The sequence below is a fragment of the Polyodon spathula genome, chromosome 6 (assembly GCF_017654505.1).
Source record: "Polyodon spathula isolate WHYD16114869_AA chromosome 6, ASM1765450v1, whole genome shotgun sequence".
Lineage (NCBI taxonomy): Eukaryota > Metazoa > Chordata > Actinopteri > Acipenseriformes > Polyodontidae > Polyodon > Polyodon spathula.
In genome coordinates this window covers 19218571-19239214 of record NC_054539.1, presented here as the reverse complement: position 1 = coordinate 19239214, position 20644 = coordinate 19218571, and the positions used below count along the sequence as shown (strand labels likewise).

At 35.3% G+C, this 20644-nt stretch overlaps 1 protein-coding gene across 1 annotated transcript; it reads left to right on the top strand.

Annotated features, from left to right (window-relative positions):
* Positions 1-5192: 5192 nt before the first annotated feature.
* On the top strand, positions 5193-20314 carry LOC121316661 (hormonally up-regulated neu tumor-associated kinase homolog A). Its single transcript, XM_041251701.1, has 9 exons — positions 5193-5432; positions 7697-7989; positions 8603-8658; positions 10296-10434; positions 11253-11380; positions 12660-12795; positions 13594-13771; positions 15123-15354; positions 19115-20314. The coding sequence occupies exons 1-9, from the start codon at positions 5193-5195 to the stop codon at positions 19882-19884; spliced, it is 2172 nt and encodes a 723-aa protein (XP_041107635.1). The 3' UTR covers positions 19885-20314.
* The last annotated feature ends 330 nt before the right edge of the window (positions 20315-20644 follow it).

Genomic DNA, 20644 nt, shown 5'->3' with positions numbered 1-20644 from the left:
GTCTGCACATCCGTGTATCTCTATGACTCACTTACATTTTTGCCTAAGGTATTGAGAATATCAGAGTGTTTGTCTATCCTTTCATCAATCTGTCTGTAGGTCACACTTATAGTTTGCCTATATGTGGATAATCGCTTCTCAAATTGTCATGAGAAAGTTTTGAATTATTATTACACACTACCCCAGCTTTTAAGTTCATTGGAAAGCTAGGACTGCAGTTAAATAAAAACAACTAGCCACTTGTTTATTTACTTCTGGTTTAAGTAATCAAGCCTCCAGTCTAGTTAATCCATCACTGAAGTAATTTAGGAAATCCAACCAAAATGTTAATGACTATACATAAGTAGTCAAGGTCTCTGCTTTAATTTTGTAGTAAACTAATCAGAAAAGAAGATACTGTATGGTCTACATAAAATTATCTCCACTGAAGCTACATCTATGTGGGGGAGCTTTTTATTGGCGTATATTATATAAACCTGTCAACTAGTATATAATCAAAGCTGTAAATCAGAGACCTTGAAGGAATCCTGCAACCATTTTACTCAAGTCAAAAGTAGCAGATTTCAATTTCATTATAACCTACCCCGTACTGTTTTCTTATTGTTGTTTGGAAATGCTTTTATTGCAAACACTATTTTAAAAAGTTGTTTTTAATTTATATATAGCTGTGGCAGCTGGTATAATGCTCTAAGCTATAATTGTTGTTTTTTTGTTTGTTTGTTTGTTTGTTACAGGTGAGATAGAATTGCTTTGCTTGCTCCACCAAATTTGCCAATGGCATAATATTTAAAAACATAAAAAGTGTGAAGGAAATTTTAATGTTTTAAGATACAGCAAACCGAACAACATTGCTGACACGTACTGCTTGGGTCACTGTAAATTTACAGTGTAATCATAAATCTCGAAAAACTACTCACTTCTAAATCTTTTGTAGTTATTTTTGTATTACTTTCGTATAAATACATGTTAATTTGGATTCATATGTTGTTTTTTTCTGACTTTATGTGAACGAAAAGACACAAATTCGCCAGTTTTCTCATTGAAAATAGTGATATTTTGAAATTTACCTGTCCTGGTCACAAAAGCAAAGTTTGTGGGGAATAATAGCCATTTTCTATACTTTTGAGGCATAAGCAATTAGGAAATAACACTTACTACCCAGGAACAAAAAATAAATAAAAAATGTTACACGGTGTAATCTGTCACTGGAAATCTTGTTAGACCCAAGGTATTTCTACTGATTTCTTGTGCTGCATCTTCACAATTATGTACTACTGTGCATTGGCAATTCAACTCTTGCCAGTTTCAACCTATGAACATTCCTCTTTTTGAGCAAAAGATTCATTCAAGACCAGGGGATTCAGGCAGCATGTTAACACTTTCCGAAGTCAACCTTAACTGAGAATTACTGCACTCCAACTGCAGTGATTTTACATCACTCTGGATTTAAGACTAGGTCATGGGTTCTAAAAATATATGTACTGTGTATATATAAAGTACATAAATACACACATTCAACCACTATGCCACTCCTATACGGCCAGATTGTTAAACTAATCACAAGGACTGAAACGTTTCTTTGATCCTGGCAACTCTGTGTTGTTTGATGTTTCTGAACCACACTGGATTTGTTAGAGAACAGGGTGGACTGTTGAAGAAGGCATTCCATTTGAGGGTTATGTTGGTCTTCAGAAGATCCAAGCCTTTAATACCACTGTTTGAGCAGGAGCTCAGGAATTTGCTGTGATCTTCTGCCATTGCAGAGCAAATAAGAAACAGAAAGATATCCCTCTGTGAGGAAAGAGGGGTTTATTTGCGCAATGATCTTACTCTTAACCCTTTCTTTTTTTTGTGGTTAACGTGTGTAGAATTCCGACAGCACTTTATTCTTCCATACAGGGATAGAAAAAGAAGTGGAAATGTAAGTGTTTAAGTGGCAATGTGTATGTATAGTAGAGGCGTGTGCATGTAAGGAAAGAAAGAAAGAAAGATCAGCAAAAGCCCTCGTGGGATTATTTCAGAAAGCAGCCACACCTAGCACCAACTGCCAAACAAATTCTAAAGTCTTGTACTAGGGATTTATATAGAAATTAAAATGAAGATGGTGCAGATTGTTTCTTTTACCTCACGTCCCAGCCGATTGAGACGAAATTCTATATGTGTCACTTGGCTGGTTCAGCACCATGGAAAGCAGTCGTGGAGAAGCGCTACTTGCACAGTTTCAGCACCTCTCACTAGATGTCCTAATGGAACAGAATCCATGATAAGGTTTGTGTCTGAATTCCTGCTGACTGAAAGAAGATAGTTAATTGTGTCTGCACATGAAATGTGGAGAAATTAACTTGCTACATATGCCATTAAACAGATTGAAATAAACCACAATAGTGAAGTAACTTCAAGTATATGAGAAACAGCAAAGTCATTTAGTTTGGTCAATTTGCAGGATTTATAATAATGATTAAAAAAAAATGTGTTTGGAGTTCCAAGTTTTTGTATGGAATTTAATCACAGAGGTATTTTTTCCTTATAGAGTTTGCCAGCCTTTGTTTTTGTGTCCTAACTCTTGTCCAGTGTATTATAAACAATCAAAGATATTATGGGCAGAGCAATTCCAAACTGAAGTGTTGCTTTGATCAACAGAACTCAGTGGTAGGATACTTAAATGGTACACATATCATTACAATGCAATATGTGTGGACTAGTGATTGTAATCTGCATAGAAAGCTTAAAGTAAAATATATATGTATTACATAAACCATCTATAATCTGACAGCTGTGTGGAAAAAGCTTTGAAGAATGTGTTTAGTCACTGTTTTGCCAACATATCAGTAAGAAATCACAATATATCAATACCTTGTTTTAGGTTTTAAGATTATACACCACCGCTCAACATGTAACCTACAGAAATCGACCTGGGGGACGGATATAATCCAAAAATCAGCCTGAGTATCCAGAAAACATTTAAAAAAATTCTGAATGGAGTCAGAAGCATAAACCTTTTTTGTAATCTATTAAACCAAACCACTTGTGTTTGGCTTGGCAGAAGAATTGACAGGTAGTCTAAGAGATGCATGAGAATGTACTGAAGAAAATATTCTGTATCTTTAAAACAAGTTGTAAAAATATTTGCATAAATGTTGATATAGATAGCATTTAGCCTGGCAACAAAAAATTCTGGGCCTTTGCACGGGCTTAAAATGTCTAAAACACGTGTTTGTGTGTATAACGGGGATTTGTTACATGTGTGGGTCATCATTGAATAATACTGAATCAAACACAGAGCAGTGGGTGTTGACATGCCCCTTAGATATTATAAGAGCTCATGCAGTCAAGACAGACTGTCTTTGAAATCTCTGCTCTGTTCAGGGATTTTGGGAAACAACAACAGTATGCAATGGTGTTGTGCTGTTTATTATAATGTATTTTGTATACAGAGAAGAATGTACGCAATGACACACCAACAAAACAAAAAAATCCTGACATGCGCTTAACCATATTGAGTTTTTCTACCGTGCTTTATTCTCAGTATTGTTATGGTTGATGTCACCACCTTTAAATTAAAACATATCAGTGGCACTTCTCAGAATTTCCTTCAACTGCAACCTTTTACCTCATTTCAATGAAAATCACAGTGGTCATGAAAGAACCAAACTGGAGGAGAGCCCAATTAGGTTATGAATGGTGGAGAAGGTTTGGTCTGTTATTTGAAAATGTTATGTCAGTTTTTGGTATGCCCACAACATAAAAGTATTGTCTCTATTTTGTTTAAAAAAAGAGATGATATGCCATGGTGCAAATAAAAAAAAAACACATTTATTTAGAAATCTTTGTTTGCATTTGTTTGCACATTGTGGAGTACTGCTTCAAGCCATGGACTGTTTAAATAGACAGTTTCTATGTTTTAAGGGAACACGGCTCTTACATGATTTCCTGAATTGTTTACCTATGAAACTAATCATAAGTGATTTGAGATGTAATACATCTGACAACCTATTTACATGTATAGAATGAAAACGTGATTTTAAATGATGTGACTGGCAGTCACATGGTTTCAATGTGTGTTGACTGGGCAATATTTAGTTAGTGTGGATAGGAAATCCATAAATAAAGTTTAGTGGTTCCAAAATGATTTGTGTATTTCAGGTTTTTTAAACTGTCCACAGGTCCACTCTCTTATAGGCATGGTTCAAGATCATTCCGGGGGGGTTGTGGGGGAATGTGCAAAAGCTTTAGGCTTTAAAACTTTGAAATGTTGTTTAACACATCTGTGATCAATCATAACTACTGACTACTTCCCATCACACTGTAAGCTATCCACAATGTACGACACGCCCATTATTTTGTGATTCATTTAACTGTTGTCATTTTTATTTGTCTTCTATTCAATTAATTTAATTTTAAAAGAACACTGTACATCAAGTGCTGACTTTTATCCTTTTCCATTTCAACTCCATTAATATAAACAATGCCATGTCATATCATTTTGAGAATTTTAGAAGAAAAAAAATAGTGTCCCTCATAATATCTTCCAGATATGTAATAGCTCTTACAGATACTGTATGTATAAACTTTTAGAAGATGATATTACACTAATGCTGGTTAGTATAATTTAGATTATTTTCACTATTCAAGATTAATGATAAGAAAATGTTAAGAATTTAAAATCCATGTTAAAATGTATTTGTGTTGTAGTTCTTAAATTGTACCCCTGAAAGCTATTGTAATGTTAGTTGATAATTAGCTTTGGAGAACTATCCTTCAGTTCGTACCCAAAATGTATTTGTGTTGTAGTTCTTAAATTGTACCCCTGAAAGCTATTGTAATGTTAGTTGATAATTAGCTTTGGAGAACTATCCTTCAGTTCGTACCCAAGCTGCCTTTTGTTAAACAATGTGATGTGCTGTACTCAGGGACACTAATAGTATACATTATCCTTGCTGTTAGCTCCAGGACATTCATACATAGTGTATCAGGTTTGGTTAATTATCTACTGCTTGGTTCTGCTTGAGCAAACCAGTTTGCCTGCAGACAGAGATTGTTGACTGAGAGGCAGTCGTCTGAGGGAGGATCTGCCTTTGATGAGTGCTATGAGTGATTGTTTCCAGTGGAAGTAACAGAGTAAACAGTTTGTCATTCACATCTGCAGGAGCTGCTACCTTGTCTGCCTCCACGGAGTTAGATAAGCAGTAACAATGCCTGTAGCAATTAAGACAGTGGAGGCTATCATAGCAGACACTGGGGACTTGGAGAGAATCATTCCAGGCTGGGGCAGGGACAATCAGGTGACAGCCTGCCTCAGTAACATACCTCAGGATGTGGTGAAGAACTTCCCACACACCAAGCGTGTTGGGAACTACCTGGTGGGCAAGATGATCAACAAAGGGTCGTTCGCCAAAGTGATGGAGGGCCTTCATATCAGCACAGGGGAGAAGGTAATTTCAACTGGGTTGATTATTAGGAATGTGGTGTTTTAGCTGCATACCGTCACACTGGAGACTTCCTTCCTTGAGCAGATGGATTTAAACTTTAGAATTCTTCTAGTGGAACTGTTGAAGTGTTTTAGCATACATATCACTGTATAAAAAGTGAATACTGTACTCCCTCGAGAATTCACCATTCGATAATTCATTAATTGGGTTGATTCACTGTTATGCCATGTTACCAGTAAACAGAAAGTCCTATATTTCCCTTGATAAGGTTCTGTCACTAATTCAGTGTTTTCAATATTTCAAAGTTTGTCTAAGTGACACAGAGAAATAAAGAAGGAGCAATGTATAAATTTATTTTTAAACATTTCTGAGTTAATGGCAAATAAACCAAAACTAAAACTGATTTTGAGATGCTTACCAAGGTAGATACTTGCAATAAATTGCTTAGGTTGCTGGTAGTTTTCAAGAGCAATAACTTTATAAATGATACTGCTTACATTACAACTGGAAATAATTGTCCTAAACTTCCATCCAATATACACAAGAGCTTGTTTTAAAAGTATATAATAGCAAGGAGTGTGTATTACTTTATTGACACATAAAGCTGCTGCTTCTTTTTTCCTTTGACTATTTTTCATTTCCTTTTTCATAACTGGTTTGTTTTCCTTATGAACTAATTATCTATTAACTTGATAAAATAATGGATTTTTTTCTTCGCGCATTGTTAGTTAATCTTATTCGCTACATAATTTTCTTGTTTTTTCATCATGCTAAAGTGTGTAGAATGCAAACACCTATATTCAAATCATGTGAACTGTCTAATGCACGCCCAAATCAGTACTGGACTGTTACATATCAAAACACAGGCATCACTACATCAATATACTTCAAATATTTATTTTATGTTATTTATATTAAATTTGTATTAGATGTGCACTTACCAGGTACCGGTGTCTGAAATACTTTGATAGCCTACTCTTGACGACGGGATAATGTGATACCGTAGGTATGGTAATAAATCCATAACTTCACAGAGATAAATTAATTAAACTGCGTTAAGTAAACAAATGCTTAGGATAATGTTTTAATCAGAGAAGAGTTGATTTTCTTAATGGAATTCATTACCAGATTGTAACTTTAATTAAATCCTCACTGTCCCAAAGTGGACATATACAGTAAAATAATATTTAATTAACCCTTACAAAAAATATATATTATGGTACCATTTGTATAGAGTACACTGAATATTATGGATACTATGTTTTACAATACAGTGTCCTAATGCGTACAGTACAGGAATGCCTGTACATATCATTTTAAATGCCTGTTGCCTAGCAATGCCTGTCATAGGGGTTATCCTGAAAACAATATGCAGCATATCAAGTTATCTTTGTAAAACGTAAAAAAAAATAAAATACAAAATGCCCAGAAACCAACAGACACAGATAAAAAAAAAAGTGAGGTAAACTAGCAAGAATTTTTACCTACAATGCTTTATTTTTAGGAACACATGATTTAATACAATAAAAGATAAGAATGTGTAAGATTAAGATTCTTATTTTAGGAATCAATGTATCTTAGTTACTAATGCTTTCATCAAGGTTTAAGAAAACAATTACAAGTGAAGAATAAATAAGTGAAATATGCCCTTTAGTAATATTTTAACCTTGAATAACAGCTACCAGAGTTAATGTTTCACATGCTGGAAGCATTATCTTCTACAGGCAAAGGATTGAGTATTACAATTAATATGTAGGTCCTGATTAAAAGAATAATAAATGAGGACTGTTTATAGTTACCAGGAACAGTTGCTCAGAACTACTGCCTTACATTTTACTCCCCTACAAATCTAATGAATGTGTCACCAGGCTACAGACCACAGCACAGCAGATAATGATGTTATAGGGGACAGATCAGCATTCAGGCACTGTCCTGTAAAGCATGGGAGAATAAACAGGGAATGAGCAAAATGATAGAAACACAGGGGCTAATTGTCCCCAAAAAGTGCCATTAAAATAACTTGGAGTAAATTGAATGATCACATTTAGCATGAAGACATTATTCATGTGTAAGCAGAAGGGTTGCCAGGGTGCTGGTTTGTGACATTAAAAAAAACAAAATACAATAACAAAAAACAGCTTGTTCCCTAGGTAATGAATCTCACCCACAATAATGTCACCACCATCAATGGCTTACCTAAAGAATACATTTCCAACTGTGTAAGACTACTTAAGTGTAACAGTACAGAATTAAAAATGTATCCCCAGGTGGCAATAAAAGTGATTGACAAGAAGAAAGCAAAACAGGACTCTTATGTTCTAAAGAACATGAAAAGGGAGCCCCGGATTCACCAGATGATTAAGCACCCGAACATCGTGCAGCTGTACGAGACGCTGGAGACGGAAAACTCCTACTACATGGTGATGGAGCTGTGCCTGGGAGGGGACCTCATGGACAAGATCTGTGACAGGAAGAAGCTGGAAGAGAGGGAGGTCAGAAAGTACACCAGGCAGATCATGTCAGCAGTGGAGCACATGCACCGCCATGGCATTGTACACAGGTAGAAACGCTATTGTTAGAGACGGAATACTCTTTGGTCACACTTTAGTTTCGGAGCTGCAGGGTCCAGTCATTCAGTCCTGGGTCCCCCTCAAGTATAGACTGACAACCGTGCAAACTTTGAATTGAACTCATGTCCAATGGTATCCATTTCTCATACGACCTGATCCAGATTTCCCAACAGCCCCCTGTATGTAAAATGTAATTGAATTTAACTAATGCTTACTTAGTGTGAATTGATTTTGTGTTATTGATTAAAAAACATAAACACATGGTAAAACTATTGTGCTTTACAGTAGTGTAATTGATATGCATTACCGGTACACAGAAATATTATTTAAGTACAATTCAATAATAGTTTATATTTATTTAAACTAATTCTGGATTTGTAACCAATAAACTATAGTTGTACCCACATTTTATCAGTTTGATGTGTTAAACATAGTTTCAATTTATTCATATATTTTAACATTTTAAAGTAAAAGCCTGTGTTAAATGTATTAAATTTAGAGTATCTTGTTAAGTTTTAAGTCTGTTTCAATTGAGTTTACTTTTTAGTTGTTTTATGCTCTTATTCTTTGCATTATTTATTGTTCTCTCGTTTATGTTCGTAGGGATCTAAAAATTGAAAACTTTCTTTTGGATGAATACAACAACATAAAAATTGTCGGTATGTATAGATATTGAAAATTTTAAAAATTGCCTCATAATCTAAAAACTTGGCAATTAAACCCATTTATGACTATGAGGCCTCTCAAATCTGAAACCTTTTTACTACCAGCTCCCTAAAGCTGGTTGACTTGAACAAGATTCTGGACTTAAATGAAATGGAAGATGATTTATTTTATTGTACTGTTTAATGTGTACCAGTGATTCAGAAACCTGCATCCGGGGGTACCCTGCAAAGTTTTGTGTTTTTAAGGAAAGTATTTTCAAGGAAACTAATTAATGTGAAAAACATGATGTTATTCGACACAACAGAAGTAGGAAGTAGGTAATTAAAAACATGAAGCAAAGTCAATGGACTAGGCTCAAGAGACAACAAGGTAGGACTTTTAACTGTGTTTCCTTGGATACACAACTTTCAGAATACTTCATATTATAATTTATTTTCAATCCTTATATCATGCTAGCACATACAATCACATCATCAAAAACTTAAGCTCCTAACTTATCGCCCATTCCGTACTATTCCATTCTTTGCTGTCTCAATTATCCAAACTCATCTCATCTCATCTCACTCCTTTAACAACATAATTATTTAATACATGTTTTAGAAAGTGTTTTAAATTTGTTATGTACAAATTAAACCTCTCTAGGGTTTCCCCATGGTGCATTGTGGTACAGAAGCATCACAGGTTTACATGTATTTTAATTGTTTCAATAGAGTTTTTCTGTGTGTGCCTTCAACAGTGAATGAGGTTTCATTTACAATATCGACCATAGCGATAACCCATAAAGCATACAAAAGCGTTTGAGAAATTAGGTTAAAAAATTTGTGGTGGGGAAGGGATAAACAGATGAAAAAATATAACATTTGTAAATATTATGTAACGCTTGTAAATGTTAGATTAGGAGTTGCTGAAATAATCGATGTAATTCACTGAAAGAAATTAGGGGTTTAAAAAATCTTACAAATCTTACTCAAATCATGTTTATTTCTACTGTATTTAATTACATTTTTAATTTACATTTTTTTTTTACCAGTATCAAAATGTAATATACATTTAAAATATATACTGTATAATAACACTATACTGTATAATAATACTTTCAATTACAGAGCAAATAAAATACAACTTAGTAATTATCATACTGAGTCATTGTTAACGGAAAGCGTTATCATAAAAAGCAAAGCAGTACTTGGGTATCATTTTGATACAAAAAAACAAAAAAACAAAACAACATGACCCAGTTTGAAGCCTGCAATTACAGTGTGAAATGTGTGAATGCTATATATATATATATATATATATATATATATATATATATATATATATATATATATATATATATATATATATCGTTAAACGTTTGAAGCATGTTCAAAGGCAAAAGGACATTTTCTGAGAAAATGACCCTGTAACAGTGTAAATCTAGTTTCAGAAAGGAACAGTTAGATTTCTATGTATTTATTTGAATTTTTTTGTCCACTCATAACTACAATGGCATAAATTACCTTTACTATAAAGTGTGCCCAGTCTAGTCAAAAAGTGTAAAATTGTATCAGAGGTCAAGCTTGTGTACGTGTGCTGTAGCTGAATGGATTTGAAAATGTACCTACATGTTCTCCTTCTATGTACACAGATTTTGGGTTGAGCAACACTTTGAAACCAGAGTCTCTATCCCTGGAGCTGCTAAATACACAGTGTGGGAGTCCTGCTTATGCTGCTCCAGAGCTCCTGGCTCATAAGAAATATGGTCGAAAGGTAGACGTGTGGTCAATGTAAGTAGCTAACAGGACAGAGAGCTAGTTTACGGTCTTAAGGAGTCCTGAAAATAGTGCTTAGTCAATAACAAATGTTTGTGGCAAATACTTGCAGCCATGTGGAATCTGTGGCCGTCACCTCACTTTTTATCCCCTTTATTTCACTTTCATAAGTTTATTAGAGAGGTATATTGGTTATGGAAAGTTCAGCAGTTCCTTTAATAAAAAGTGGATTGGATTTCCATTAGATGTTTTTTTAGGTTTACACTCTAATTAATGCAGAGGTTTCTGGTCGCCAGTTTGCTTCAGACCACTGCAGACTGGCTTGAAAAAAAAATTACTGGAGTAAATCATTAATGTTGCTCGGTGATTGTAAACAGTAAGAGAAAAAAAAAAATGATATCCACACAACATTAAGTCTCCATATGCAAAGCATTATAATTTTAGTGTCATTAACCCTGAAACCATAGCACACTGTGCAAGGGGTAAAATAAAATACAATCCGTATTTCAGTAGGCCAGGTCAATTCGCCCTTGTGCCATGATTATTTCATAAAGACGAGTTTGCAATCTGACACCCATAAAATATTAGATCCCAGTGGCTATTAAGCATTTATGGAGATCAGTTCGGCAATTGGAGTTTACTATAATTATACCAAACCTGACTGGCTGAATTGTTGAAGGCGATACTGTATCTTGGGATTGCTGCCAGCCTGATGTTTCAGATACTCAGTTGACTTTCAATGAGATTACATATGTTTACCATTTAGGATTTGGCAAACTGTTTATTGTTAGATTTGTAATACATTTTAATCCTGTTGCCGTTGGTGTTGACAGTGGCGTAAGCATGTTCGCTATGCTGACCGGCACCTTGCCTTTTACTGTGGAGCCATTTAACATTAAACAACTGCATCAGAAGATGGTCAATGGTGAAATCAGTCCTATCCCGCCTGACATCAGCAAAGGTAACGTGTACGTTCTAAAAGTGATGTTATTAATAATCTTACGTCAGCGATTGCATTGTTTCATTGTTACGGAAGTCAAATACTTATGGAGGGAGGGTTGGAGTAAGTCATGTGTTAATAAGCCATTTTCTTTCTCCTGATAAATAATACAGTTCTCCTAATCTGCAGTAGTGCTGGTGCCAGGATTCTTGAAGGCACACAAACATACTGCTATAGAGTGATTTCTATACTATTGTTTGCTGTGTTAGCCCTGATCATCACAACACATAAGCACACACTCAAATCTCAATTTCGAGTTATTTTTATTCAGGTAACATTAAAATATAATCTAACCAGAATATCAGTGGAGATATATATATATATATAATTTTATATATATATATATTATATATATATATATCTATATATATATATATATATATATATATATATATGTGTGTGTGTGTGTGTGTGTGTGTGTGTGTGTGTGTGTGTGTGTGTGTGTGTGTGTAAAGCAAGAAGAACAGTGCAATCTCTCTGGATTAATTTCACAGGTTTTAAACCCTGATCAACACCTGGGTGGTGATGTCAGGGTTCCTGAGTTCAGTCTCTCACGGCTGTCACATGGGTTACGTCATGTTGTACATCAAGACCAAGAGAGAACTTGACCAGGGAGACTTGAGACAGCCAGATAATTATAACTCGATATCTGAGCTGGTACAGCACCACCTTGCTTATCAGGTGACCTGGGTTTACCTGATTGATTTCTTTATACTGTGCCTCAGTTGCTTCAACAAAGCCTTTTCCCAGGCAAGCTCACTGGGCGATGCTGTAATGGCCATTCCTAAACAGGGATGCAAGCAAATTACATTTTCATTCAATACTCGCGTCATCTGACTGAAGTCCTGTCGTAATAATAAACTTTTAAAAAAGATTTAAAAAAAAAAAAACATATACTGTGTTATGTTAAAAGTGTTACCAATAATTTAATAGGAAATTGCAGCTGCAAATCTACTGTATATTCCTATAAATTGGAAATGTGAATTTTTGACATTTAATTACTGGAGATGCATATCTTACATACATGTCACACTTTAAGAAACCACTTATACACTTGTGATGACATTTAAGATAGTAGAGGGTATTAGAAAAAAAAGCCACCCTGTCAGTCTGTCCATCTATTTGTCTGTATGTCACAAGTATTTTATCTACAAACCGTTTGTATTGAGAATGGCAGGCTATGAAGCAGGTAACTTGGCTCCAAGTATGTGTCAGTAATCCCGGGTTGTGTTCTTTACAGGGGCTGTGCAATTTATGCTGTCTTTCCTTGAGCCCGACCCTGCCAAACGACCGCACATTAAAGACGCTATGGAAGAGAAATGGTTAAACAATGGCTATATCAAGAGACCCCTTCATTCAGTATCTTATAAAAACAGGTACAATGTATTAATATTTCAGAGAAATAATGTTCGGAGAAAAAGGAATGCTTTCTGGAATACTATTTTAGTATTTTAATATTTTTTTTTCCAGATTATCAGTAGTGCTGCAAGTGAGCTCAGGGTGGAGCTCTGATTTGTTGGCTGTGGTCCACTTCTTTTCAACGATCAGCTTGTGTATCTTTATATCTCTATCCTTGACTCACTCACTGTTTCACAATGGTGTGTATACCACACTGTCCGGAAAGTTGTGGCTAGTGAGTGAAGTCGGGCAAATGATTGGCTGTCATTATGGGAAAATAATTTAGTTATGTAGGTTGTTTTATTATTATTATTACTACTACCATGAAATCTTTATTTTTAAGACTTGTTTCTCAGAAATGAGGGGGTGTTCAGAAAATCAATTTGGGGAGTGCTTTACATATTTCAGAAAGAAGAAAACGGGGGCTGTTGGATAATTAGGTTTTACTCTAATGTTGAGAATAAAGCTTCATCATAACATTGTTTTGTGTAGCAAAGTTATGAAAGTCAAATATGTAACAGTGCATGCACGTCTATAGTGTTTTCCTCATCTTCTTATTAACACTTTAAAAGCTTTTACTGATCAACAGCATGTAACCTGGTCCACTTAAGTGGATGCCTGCAGAGCTGCTAGTAATGAAATACACAGTGTGACAAATACACAGTGACCTATGATTACAAGTTGTTAATATTGGTGCCATGCTTGTACCAGATTATTAATCAGGAAAAACTAATCAACTGCCTTAACGAACCACTTACTTATACGTTCTGTTCTAGGCTCCGTCCAGATGAGCTCAATTCTGCAGTTTTAAACCACATGACAGAAAATCTGGACTTCAGCCTTTCAGACATCATTAACACATTGATCAACAACCGTCCATCTTCAATCTTGGCAGCTTACTGCTTACTTGTGAGGAAACTGATAAGGCACCAAAAAGAAATTAAAACCATGAAGGTACGTTTATTGTAATGATTATACATGTAATATTGTCATTAATACGTTAACGCCCTTGTATTCAGGTGTGTATATTATTATACTTGATTGATAATTGTTGGTAATGGAGATATTACAATGTAAAGGCAACTATTCTAACAATTTTATTTTATTGAACCAAAACAAATACTGCAATGCTAGCATCAATACTACTACGACGATGACTACTACTCGCAGTTCTCCTCAACCCCCTTCCCCTCCTCGTCAAGGACAACCCTGTACGTGATGCTGCTCCACACCCTCCACTTCCTCGCCCTCCTCTCCCGTCGAGACATCGCTTGGCAGGAGCCCCTCCGACCACTGGAAGGCGTCGGTCCCCAGTGGGAGGAGGTCCTGCACTCCCCGCTGGTCCCTAGGGGTAGCTGGGGACGTGAGATGGAGGGTGCTGCACAGAGCGCTCGCGTCAGGAGAGATCCTGAGTCACTTTACCGACTCGGACGCCGCATGCCCTTTCTGCGGTCAGTCCGAGTCGGTTGTTCATATTTATTATTTGTGCACCAGGCTGCAGCCGTTCTTCCTTCTGTTGAATAACCTTTTGCTGCAGTTCTGGCTGCATTTCTCCCCCACCCTTCTCATTTCTGGGCACCCTGTTCGTGGCTCCATCAAGGCGAGAGACCACCTGATGAATCTACTCCTGGATCTTGCTAGACTGGCATCTACAAGACCAGGAAGCGTAAGATCACTGGGGAGGGTCTCTTTGACTGCGGAGCCATGTTCAGGGCCCTGGTCTGGTCCCGGGTTAATTTGGAGCATGCCCACGAGAGTCCGCTGCCAACATGACGGCTTTTGTCGACCAATGGGCTCTGTACCACCCCCCACCCCCCACCCCTTTTTCTGACTATTTAATTTGCAGTCTTTTTGACCGGTTTTATTATTTAAAATCAGTTAAGGTTCACCCTTTTTAAGGGTGCTATATAGAATTTTTTCCAGCTGTCGTTTGACAGCGGGTGCAGTCCCATTGTTATGGGCCTTAAATAACACTACTACTACTACTACTACTACTAATAATAATAATAATAATAATAATAATAATAATAATAATAATAATAATAATAATAATAATAATAATAATAATAACTATAGAATTATACATACATAAGTTCCTACTCTAATCATTATAGAAATTGTTGTCAGATTATTGATGCATTGAATGTTTAGTATTGGGTTACTATAGTGTCAGTTGCAGCTGCTGCTATGTAATCCTCTCTGTTGTTATTAAACATGTCCCATCTTTAAAACGAACGTTAAAAAACAAAAGATGCATGTTGTGTGAAACTGGTCACTAAGAGACCTCCTTTGAAAATTCTTTCAGAGGGACACTGTCACAGAAAAGAGTGCAAAGCAAATCAACAAACCATTCGCGAACCCCAGTCATGAGGCTGAATCCGAGAGCAGAAAGAAGACTGTGATGGCAGTACAAGAAAACCAGAAGAACAGTGAGAAGAACGTAGCTATCCCTTCCCCAGCTCCTGCACTGGCTCAAGTGATAACTGAGGAGGAAATTGACATCACACTGGAAAACAAAGAAAGTTACTTTCCTGAAGGTAATGTGACTTTGACTGTAGGACCCAGTCTTATAAGACTACTCCAGGGTGATCTAGTCTGGGATAATGACTAACACCTGAATCTTTTTTAGCTCTTTTGAGCCAGTTTTTACATTAGAGATGTAGGTTATCTGAAAGTTGGGCATACATTTCTGGGAAGCTAGCTAGTGGTAGAAATAGAAGAGAGGGAAATATAGGAAGATTCAAACATAGAGTAATTATTTATTACAGAAATGTAAAACAAAATTCTCAATACATTATAATTATCCAATTGTCCAATAAATAACTAAAGTTGCAGCTTAATACAATATTTAATAACGGGTACAAAATTTGTGAAAATAAAATCTAAATAATATCAATTCAGCAGAAGCCAGAGAGAGATTCAAGTTACTCCTGATTAATATAAATATCAATCATGTTAACAAACAACTAACCTCTGTAGAACTATGCCATGCTGTTCTTTAGTGCAAGCATACTATATGAGGTTACGAATATAACTTGCATCATCAGGTTACGAATATAACATGCTCTGTGAGTGTATAAGACACATGTATACTATCCTATCAAAAACAACAATCTATAGCAGTGGTTCCAAACCTGCGGTTCAGACCCGGACCAACTCCAGGTGGTCCATAAACAACTCACAAAAGTTCTAAGCAACACAACAAACGATTGTATAAACATGATCATACTGAAGTGTCATTCTGGGGCCATGAACACGATAACAAACTTCGTTTCTGTGATTTGATGGGCAAGCATAATTTTCAGAACTGCTTGTTAACGCATTTCATTGGACTGGGGAGGAATTGAATTGCACTGCCTGCTTGTTTGTTTTTTCCTGTAACGTCACTGGGACGTGTATTTAATTTTTAAAGTGCCGAGACATTTTCAACAGCACAGAGAAGCAAAACATGAAACTAAAACTTGTTTACAGCTAAGAAAGCAAACAAAAATGAAAACACTGTAAATCTGATGTATTTGACTTATAGTGATATTAGAATATTGTTTGTGTTTTAATATAATTATTTAAACACTTGATTCTAATTATCCCCTTAATTGAGCTGATAAAACCAGGGGTTCGCTTACTTTTTCACATACCCTGAATCTTAATTACTCATTGTTTGTCTAATTCATACATCATTTTGTTTCAAAAGACATGGAATTGGTTAATCCTACTTGCTATTTAAGAAAAGATTGTTTTTGATTGGTTTGATTTTGAAAAGACTGGAATTTCCATAATTATCATTGGCATTCACAAACTTTTTCTCAGCACTGTATAGGGCAGCTGGCTCTCTTTGATATATATATATATATATATATATATATATATATATATATATATATATATATATATGTGTGTGTGTGTGTGTGTGTGTGTGTGTGTGTGTGTGTGTGTGTGTGTGTTTTTTACAACATTTATAAATATCAAGAAAACGAGTGGATATAAGCAGATACTATTTCATGAACTAAATTTGTCAGGTATGTTTTTTTTATTATTATTATTTACTATATTTTATCTTATGTGTATAATGTATGAATATATTATATATATATATATATATATATATATATATATATATATATATATATATATTGGAAAATAAGAGAAAATAATCGAGATTAGTGTCCATTCTTGCTTAAAGACCCACCCTCAGAATAATTGTGTATTATGTCATTCCAATCACTCAGGTGAAAACAAATATGTCAATATGTATAAATATACCATTTTAAGGAAGTATTGTAAGGTCCCTCGGCCATAGAATAACATGCCATAGAATAATAAAAAATAAAAAAAAAAAAAAAAAAAAGACTTGTTATCAAACATACCAAAGACCTTTGTAGATGAAATATTACAAGGGTACTTTATACCAATTTTTTCCTGGTGAACTGGTTAAAAATATATGTAACCAAGCATGCTACTTTTAAAAATATATGTTTTTAGTGAATTTATAGGAGGAGAGAAAATTACAGCCAAAAAAAAAAAAACTGGTCCTGGGGGAGCATCTCACTGAAAAACGCTTGGTCCTTAAAGGGTTAACCACATTATATATAATTATAACACGTCTGTAGTCTGCATTCTTCCCCTTTATCTGTTTTCTTTTATTGTAATAGTTATTGGTGACTCAGTGAGTGCAATACGTTGTGTTACTACACAAGGTAACGGTTGTGGGGCCCAGCACTGGGATTTACATTTACTGGATCCGAGGACGAAACAGTGCATTATTTATCAGGAGGTTTTGTCAAACAAAACTCTTAATCCTGCAAAATTGAGATGCCATTTATCTAAAAAGCATTCAGAATGTGAAAAAAATAATGTTAAACAAAAGAAACAGGAGCTTTGCCTTTACTTTACTTTCAAAACATAAAATGACAGCATTCCTTGATGAACTGGTAGTGAAAATTAAAGCCCAGGAATCTCATTAAGTTAGGTACGTTACATGAATTATTTACTTTCTACATGTAGTTATACACAAACAAATTAGATTCAAAATACTTACACTGAAAAAGTTTGGGAATCACTGATCTATACTATAATGCATACCTTGTATATAAACAACGTATACAGTATATATGTAAAATGCATACATTCTTATAAATTTAAGTACATATAAAAACTTGTTACAATATGGGGGCCCTTATCCTTCCGTCACACTATACCAAGTAAGCACAATAACTGCCTTGATTGTGCACCAGTCTTCAGGAACCTGTTGTCATAGACTCATAGCCTCCTGCAGACATTTCAGATTGACTAAAAACTTTGGATTTGATATAAATATTTGTATTCTGTACATGCACTCATTCACTTTTTTACTTTAAGTAGTCCAGAAGCACTATTTTATGCCATATCCATCTACTGCAATTGCACAAATATACTGTAGATGCTAGAGAAATCCATCAAGTAACATTGGGTTGTAAAGTAAAATGTAATGCCTGTTATACAGGCAATACACATAGCACATTACTTTCCACAGCAAAAAGCCGGGGTGAAGTTAGTTACTCATAAATATTTGCAACCAATATATTGGGCGAATCTCACACATAAAACCTATTTTGCTCCAGAAATGTTGGCAACCAGTGGCAATATACGAAGTATGTATTGTTAGTGGAGTTTGAAATTCGTGCCAAAAATGTGTGTTTTTTTTGTTTTTTTTTTCATACGCCAAAAAACGCATAATAAAAGGCTCGGAAATATTTATGGCTTTAGATTAAATGCCATTTAATTTTAATTTCCAACGTGTTAAACCAAAACAACATGCATTCAATGTCATATCACTGTCGTCAACGTTAATCTTTCGTTCTTGAACAAATACGGTTGCAACATTATAACAGGTGAGTTTGAAAAATAATTACAGTGTTGTAAACATTTTATTAATGGTTCTAAAGTAAAAATTGAACACGTCACTCACTTATTCTATGAACTGCGGATGTGCACACATATTGAAGTAACACCTTCTACTGTAAGCCAAGTTTTAACCGAATAGAATGCTGCTCCACTTAATTGATATTAAATTACCCGCATAGTCTACTCTTGTCAATATAACACATCTACATTTAAACAGTTACACAGATAGAATTTGTGTTCTATAAAGTACAATATCTAGTAAGTTAAATATAAAAAATTCATTGACCCACGTGTCTGTATAATTAAGTTGTAATTAAACTGAAGCATAGTGTATTCTGTTAACCTAGTAAAATGTATTGACTGATTAGGTTAGCTTCATTTAGTAGCTTTATGACTTCCTATCTTTATTATTTGCAGTTTCGAAATTTGCTGATAGAGAACTTGTCCATCTTGCACCACCAAAGTGTTCTGGGAAGGACGTCTTGGATAAGCCAGGAGAGCCAGTTGTGGATATACAAGTAAAGGCTGAGGTAAACATTGACCCAGTGGAAGCCAGGAAATCAGCAAAACTTCCAGAGCAAAGAACAAATGCCTTTGAGAATACTCCTGTGGAGCCAATAAAATATCAAGATGAACAAACTTCAAATCCTCAAACACCATCCAAGGACAAAGGGACTCCCAGACTAGGTCTGGAGAACAAAGCTCACAGCACTGGATCACATCAGGAAACAAGGTTTAAAGATATTCTTCAAGTGATGGATGACAAGGGACTGTCTCCTGCTTGGCGTTGCCAAGAGAAGGAAGGACGGAATTTTGTTGCAATTGATTCACCTCAGCTGTCCCCTTTGCCAAAGCTGAGGCAGACTGCACTGAGGGACAGTATCACCAGGAAGGTCACATGGGTTGGGACAGCGAAACACTCAACAGATGATTCCCCTCCATTCCTAGTCAACGGCTTGAGACCTCCTTTTTTTCCTTCTTCGCGTCAGCAAACACTGATTGTTAAAAGCTTGCGTCATTCCAAAGAAAAGACTCGCGCTCCTGTCAATAACAACATTGCCAAGAGGAACTCCATACAGATCAGACACACTCATAAAGGGACTGACTTGAATCTGCCAGTGCTATCTCAACCCTTTCAGTTCAAGTCCAACAAGAAGACTGAGTTGTTAAGAATAGATTTGGGGTAAATGAGATTCGGGAGAGGGAATCTGAGGTTTTAACCTGCACTTGCAAAATACATAGGCACATACTGTACAGTAGCAGCAGCTGCTCATTTTTAATGCATGATAATTATACTTTTTATTCTTTTGCCAATAATTTCATTAAGGAAATCCAATGAGACTGACATACACATACAGTGCATGAATCACAGTAAGAGTGACAGGCTGCACTGTCCTTTGATTCTGTAACAGATTTATAGGGCCATATGAATTCACATTAGGACAGGATGAATTCATTTGCGGATGGGAAGGCTATGTAGTACTGATGTGGGTGCTCTGATGTGATAATGTTGGTCTAATAGTCTAACCCTAATGCATGTTTATAGATCTTAGAGATGTGTTACCGGGTGACTTCAGTGCACTGATATGTGTACAAAATGTTGTATTAAATGCATGTGCCAAGGCTTGATACTCACTCTGAGAACTAATGATGAAGCAACACATTTGACTTAATTATTTAAATAATAATCAATTTGACTTAATTATTTAAATAATAATCAAACAATCTGGTATAATTTTTTATTTCATATTTTTTGTGACGATAAATGTGGCAGTACATTTCTTGTACGTGGTTCAAAAACAAGGATTTTGCTATATATTGACTATTTAAAACATTCACTTTTACCTACGGGTAAAAGTTGTACACAGAGTGGTTTGCATATGTTTCCAGTAAGAAATATAAATATGTGTAAAAAAAGATTACAGTTATGTAAATATGAAAGTTTAC

Coding starts and splice junctions, on each gene's coding strand:
- LOC121316661 (XM_041251701.1), top strand. CDS start 5,193: ATGCCTGTAGCAATTAAGACAGTGGAGGCTATCATAGCAGACACTGGG. Junction 8,659..10,295: donor CAACAACATAAAAATTGTCG/GTATGTATAGAT, acceptor CTATGTACACAG/ATTTTGGGTTGAGCAACACT. Junction 11,381..12,659: donor CCCGCCTGACATCAGCAAAG/GTAACGTGTACG, acceptor TGTTCTTTACAG/GGGCTGTGCAATTTATGCTG.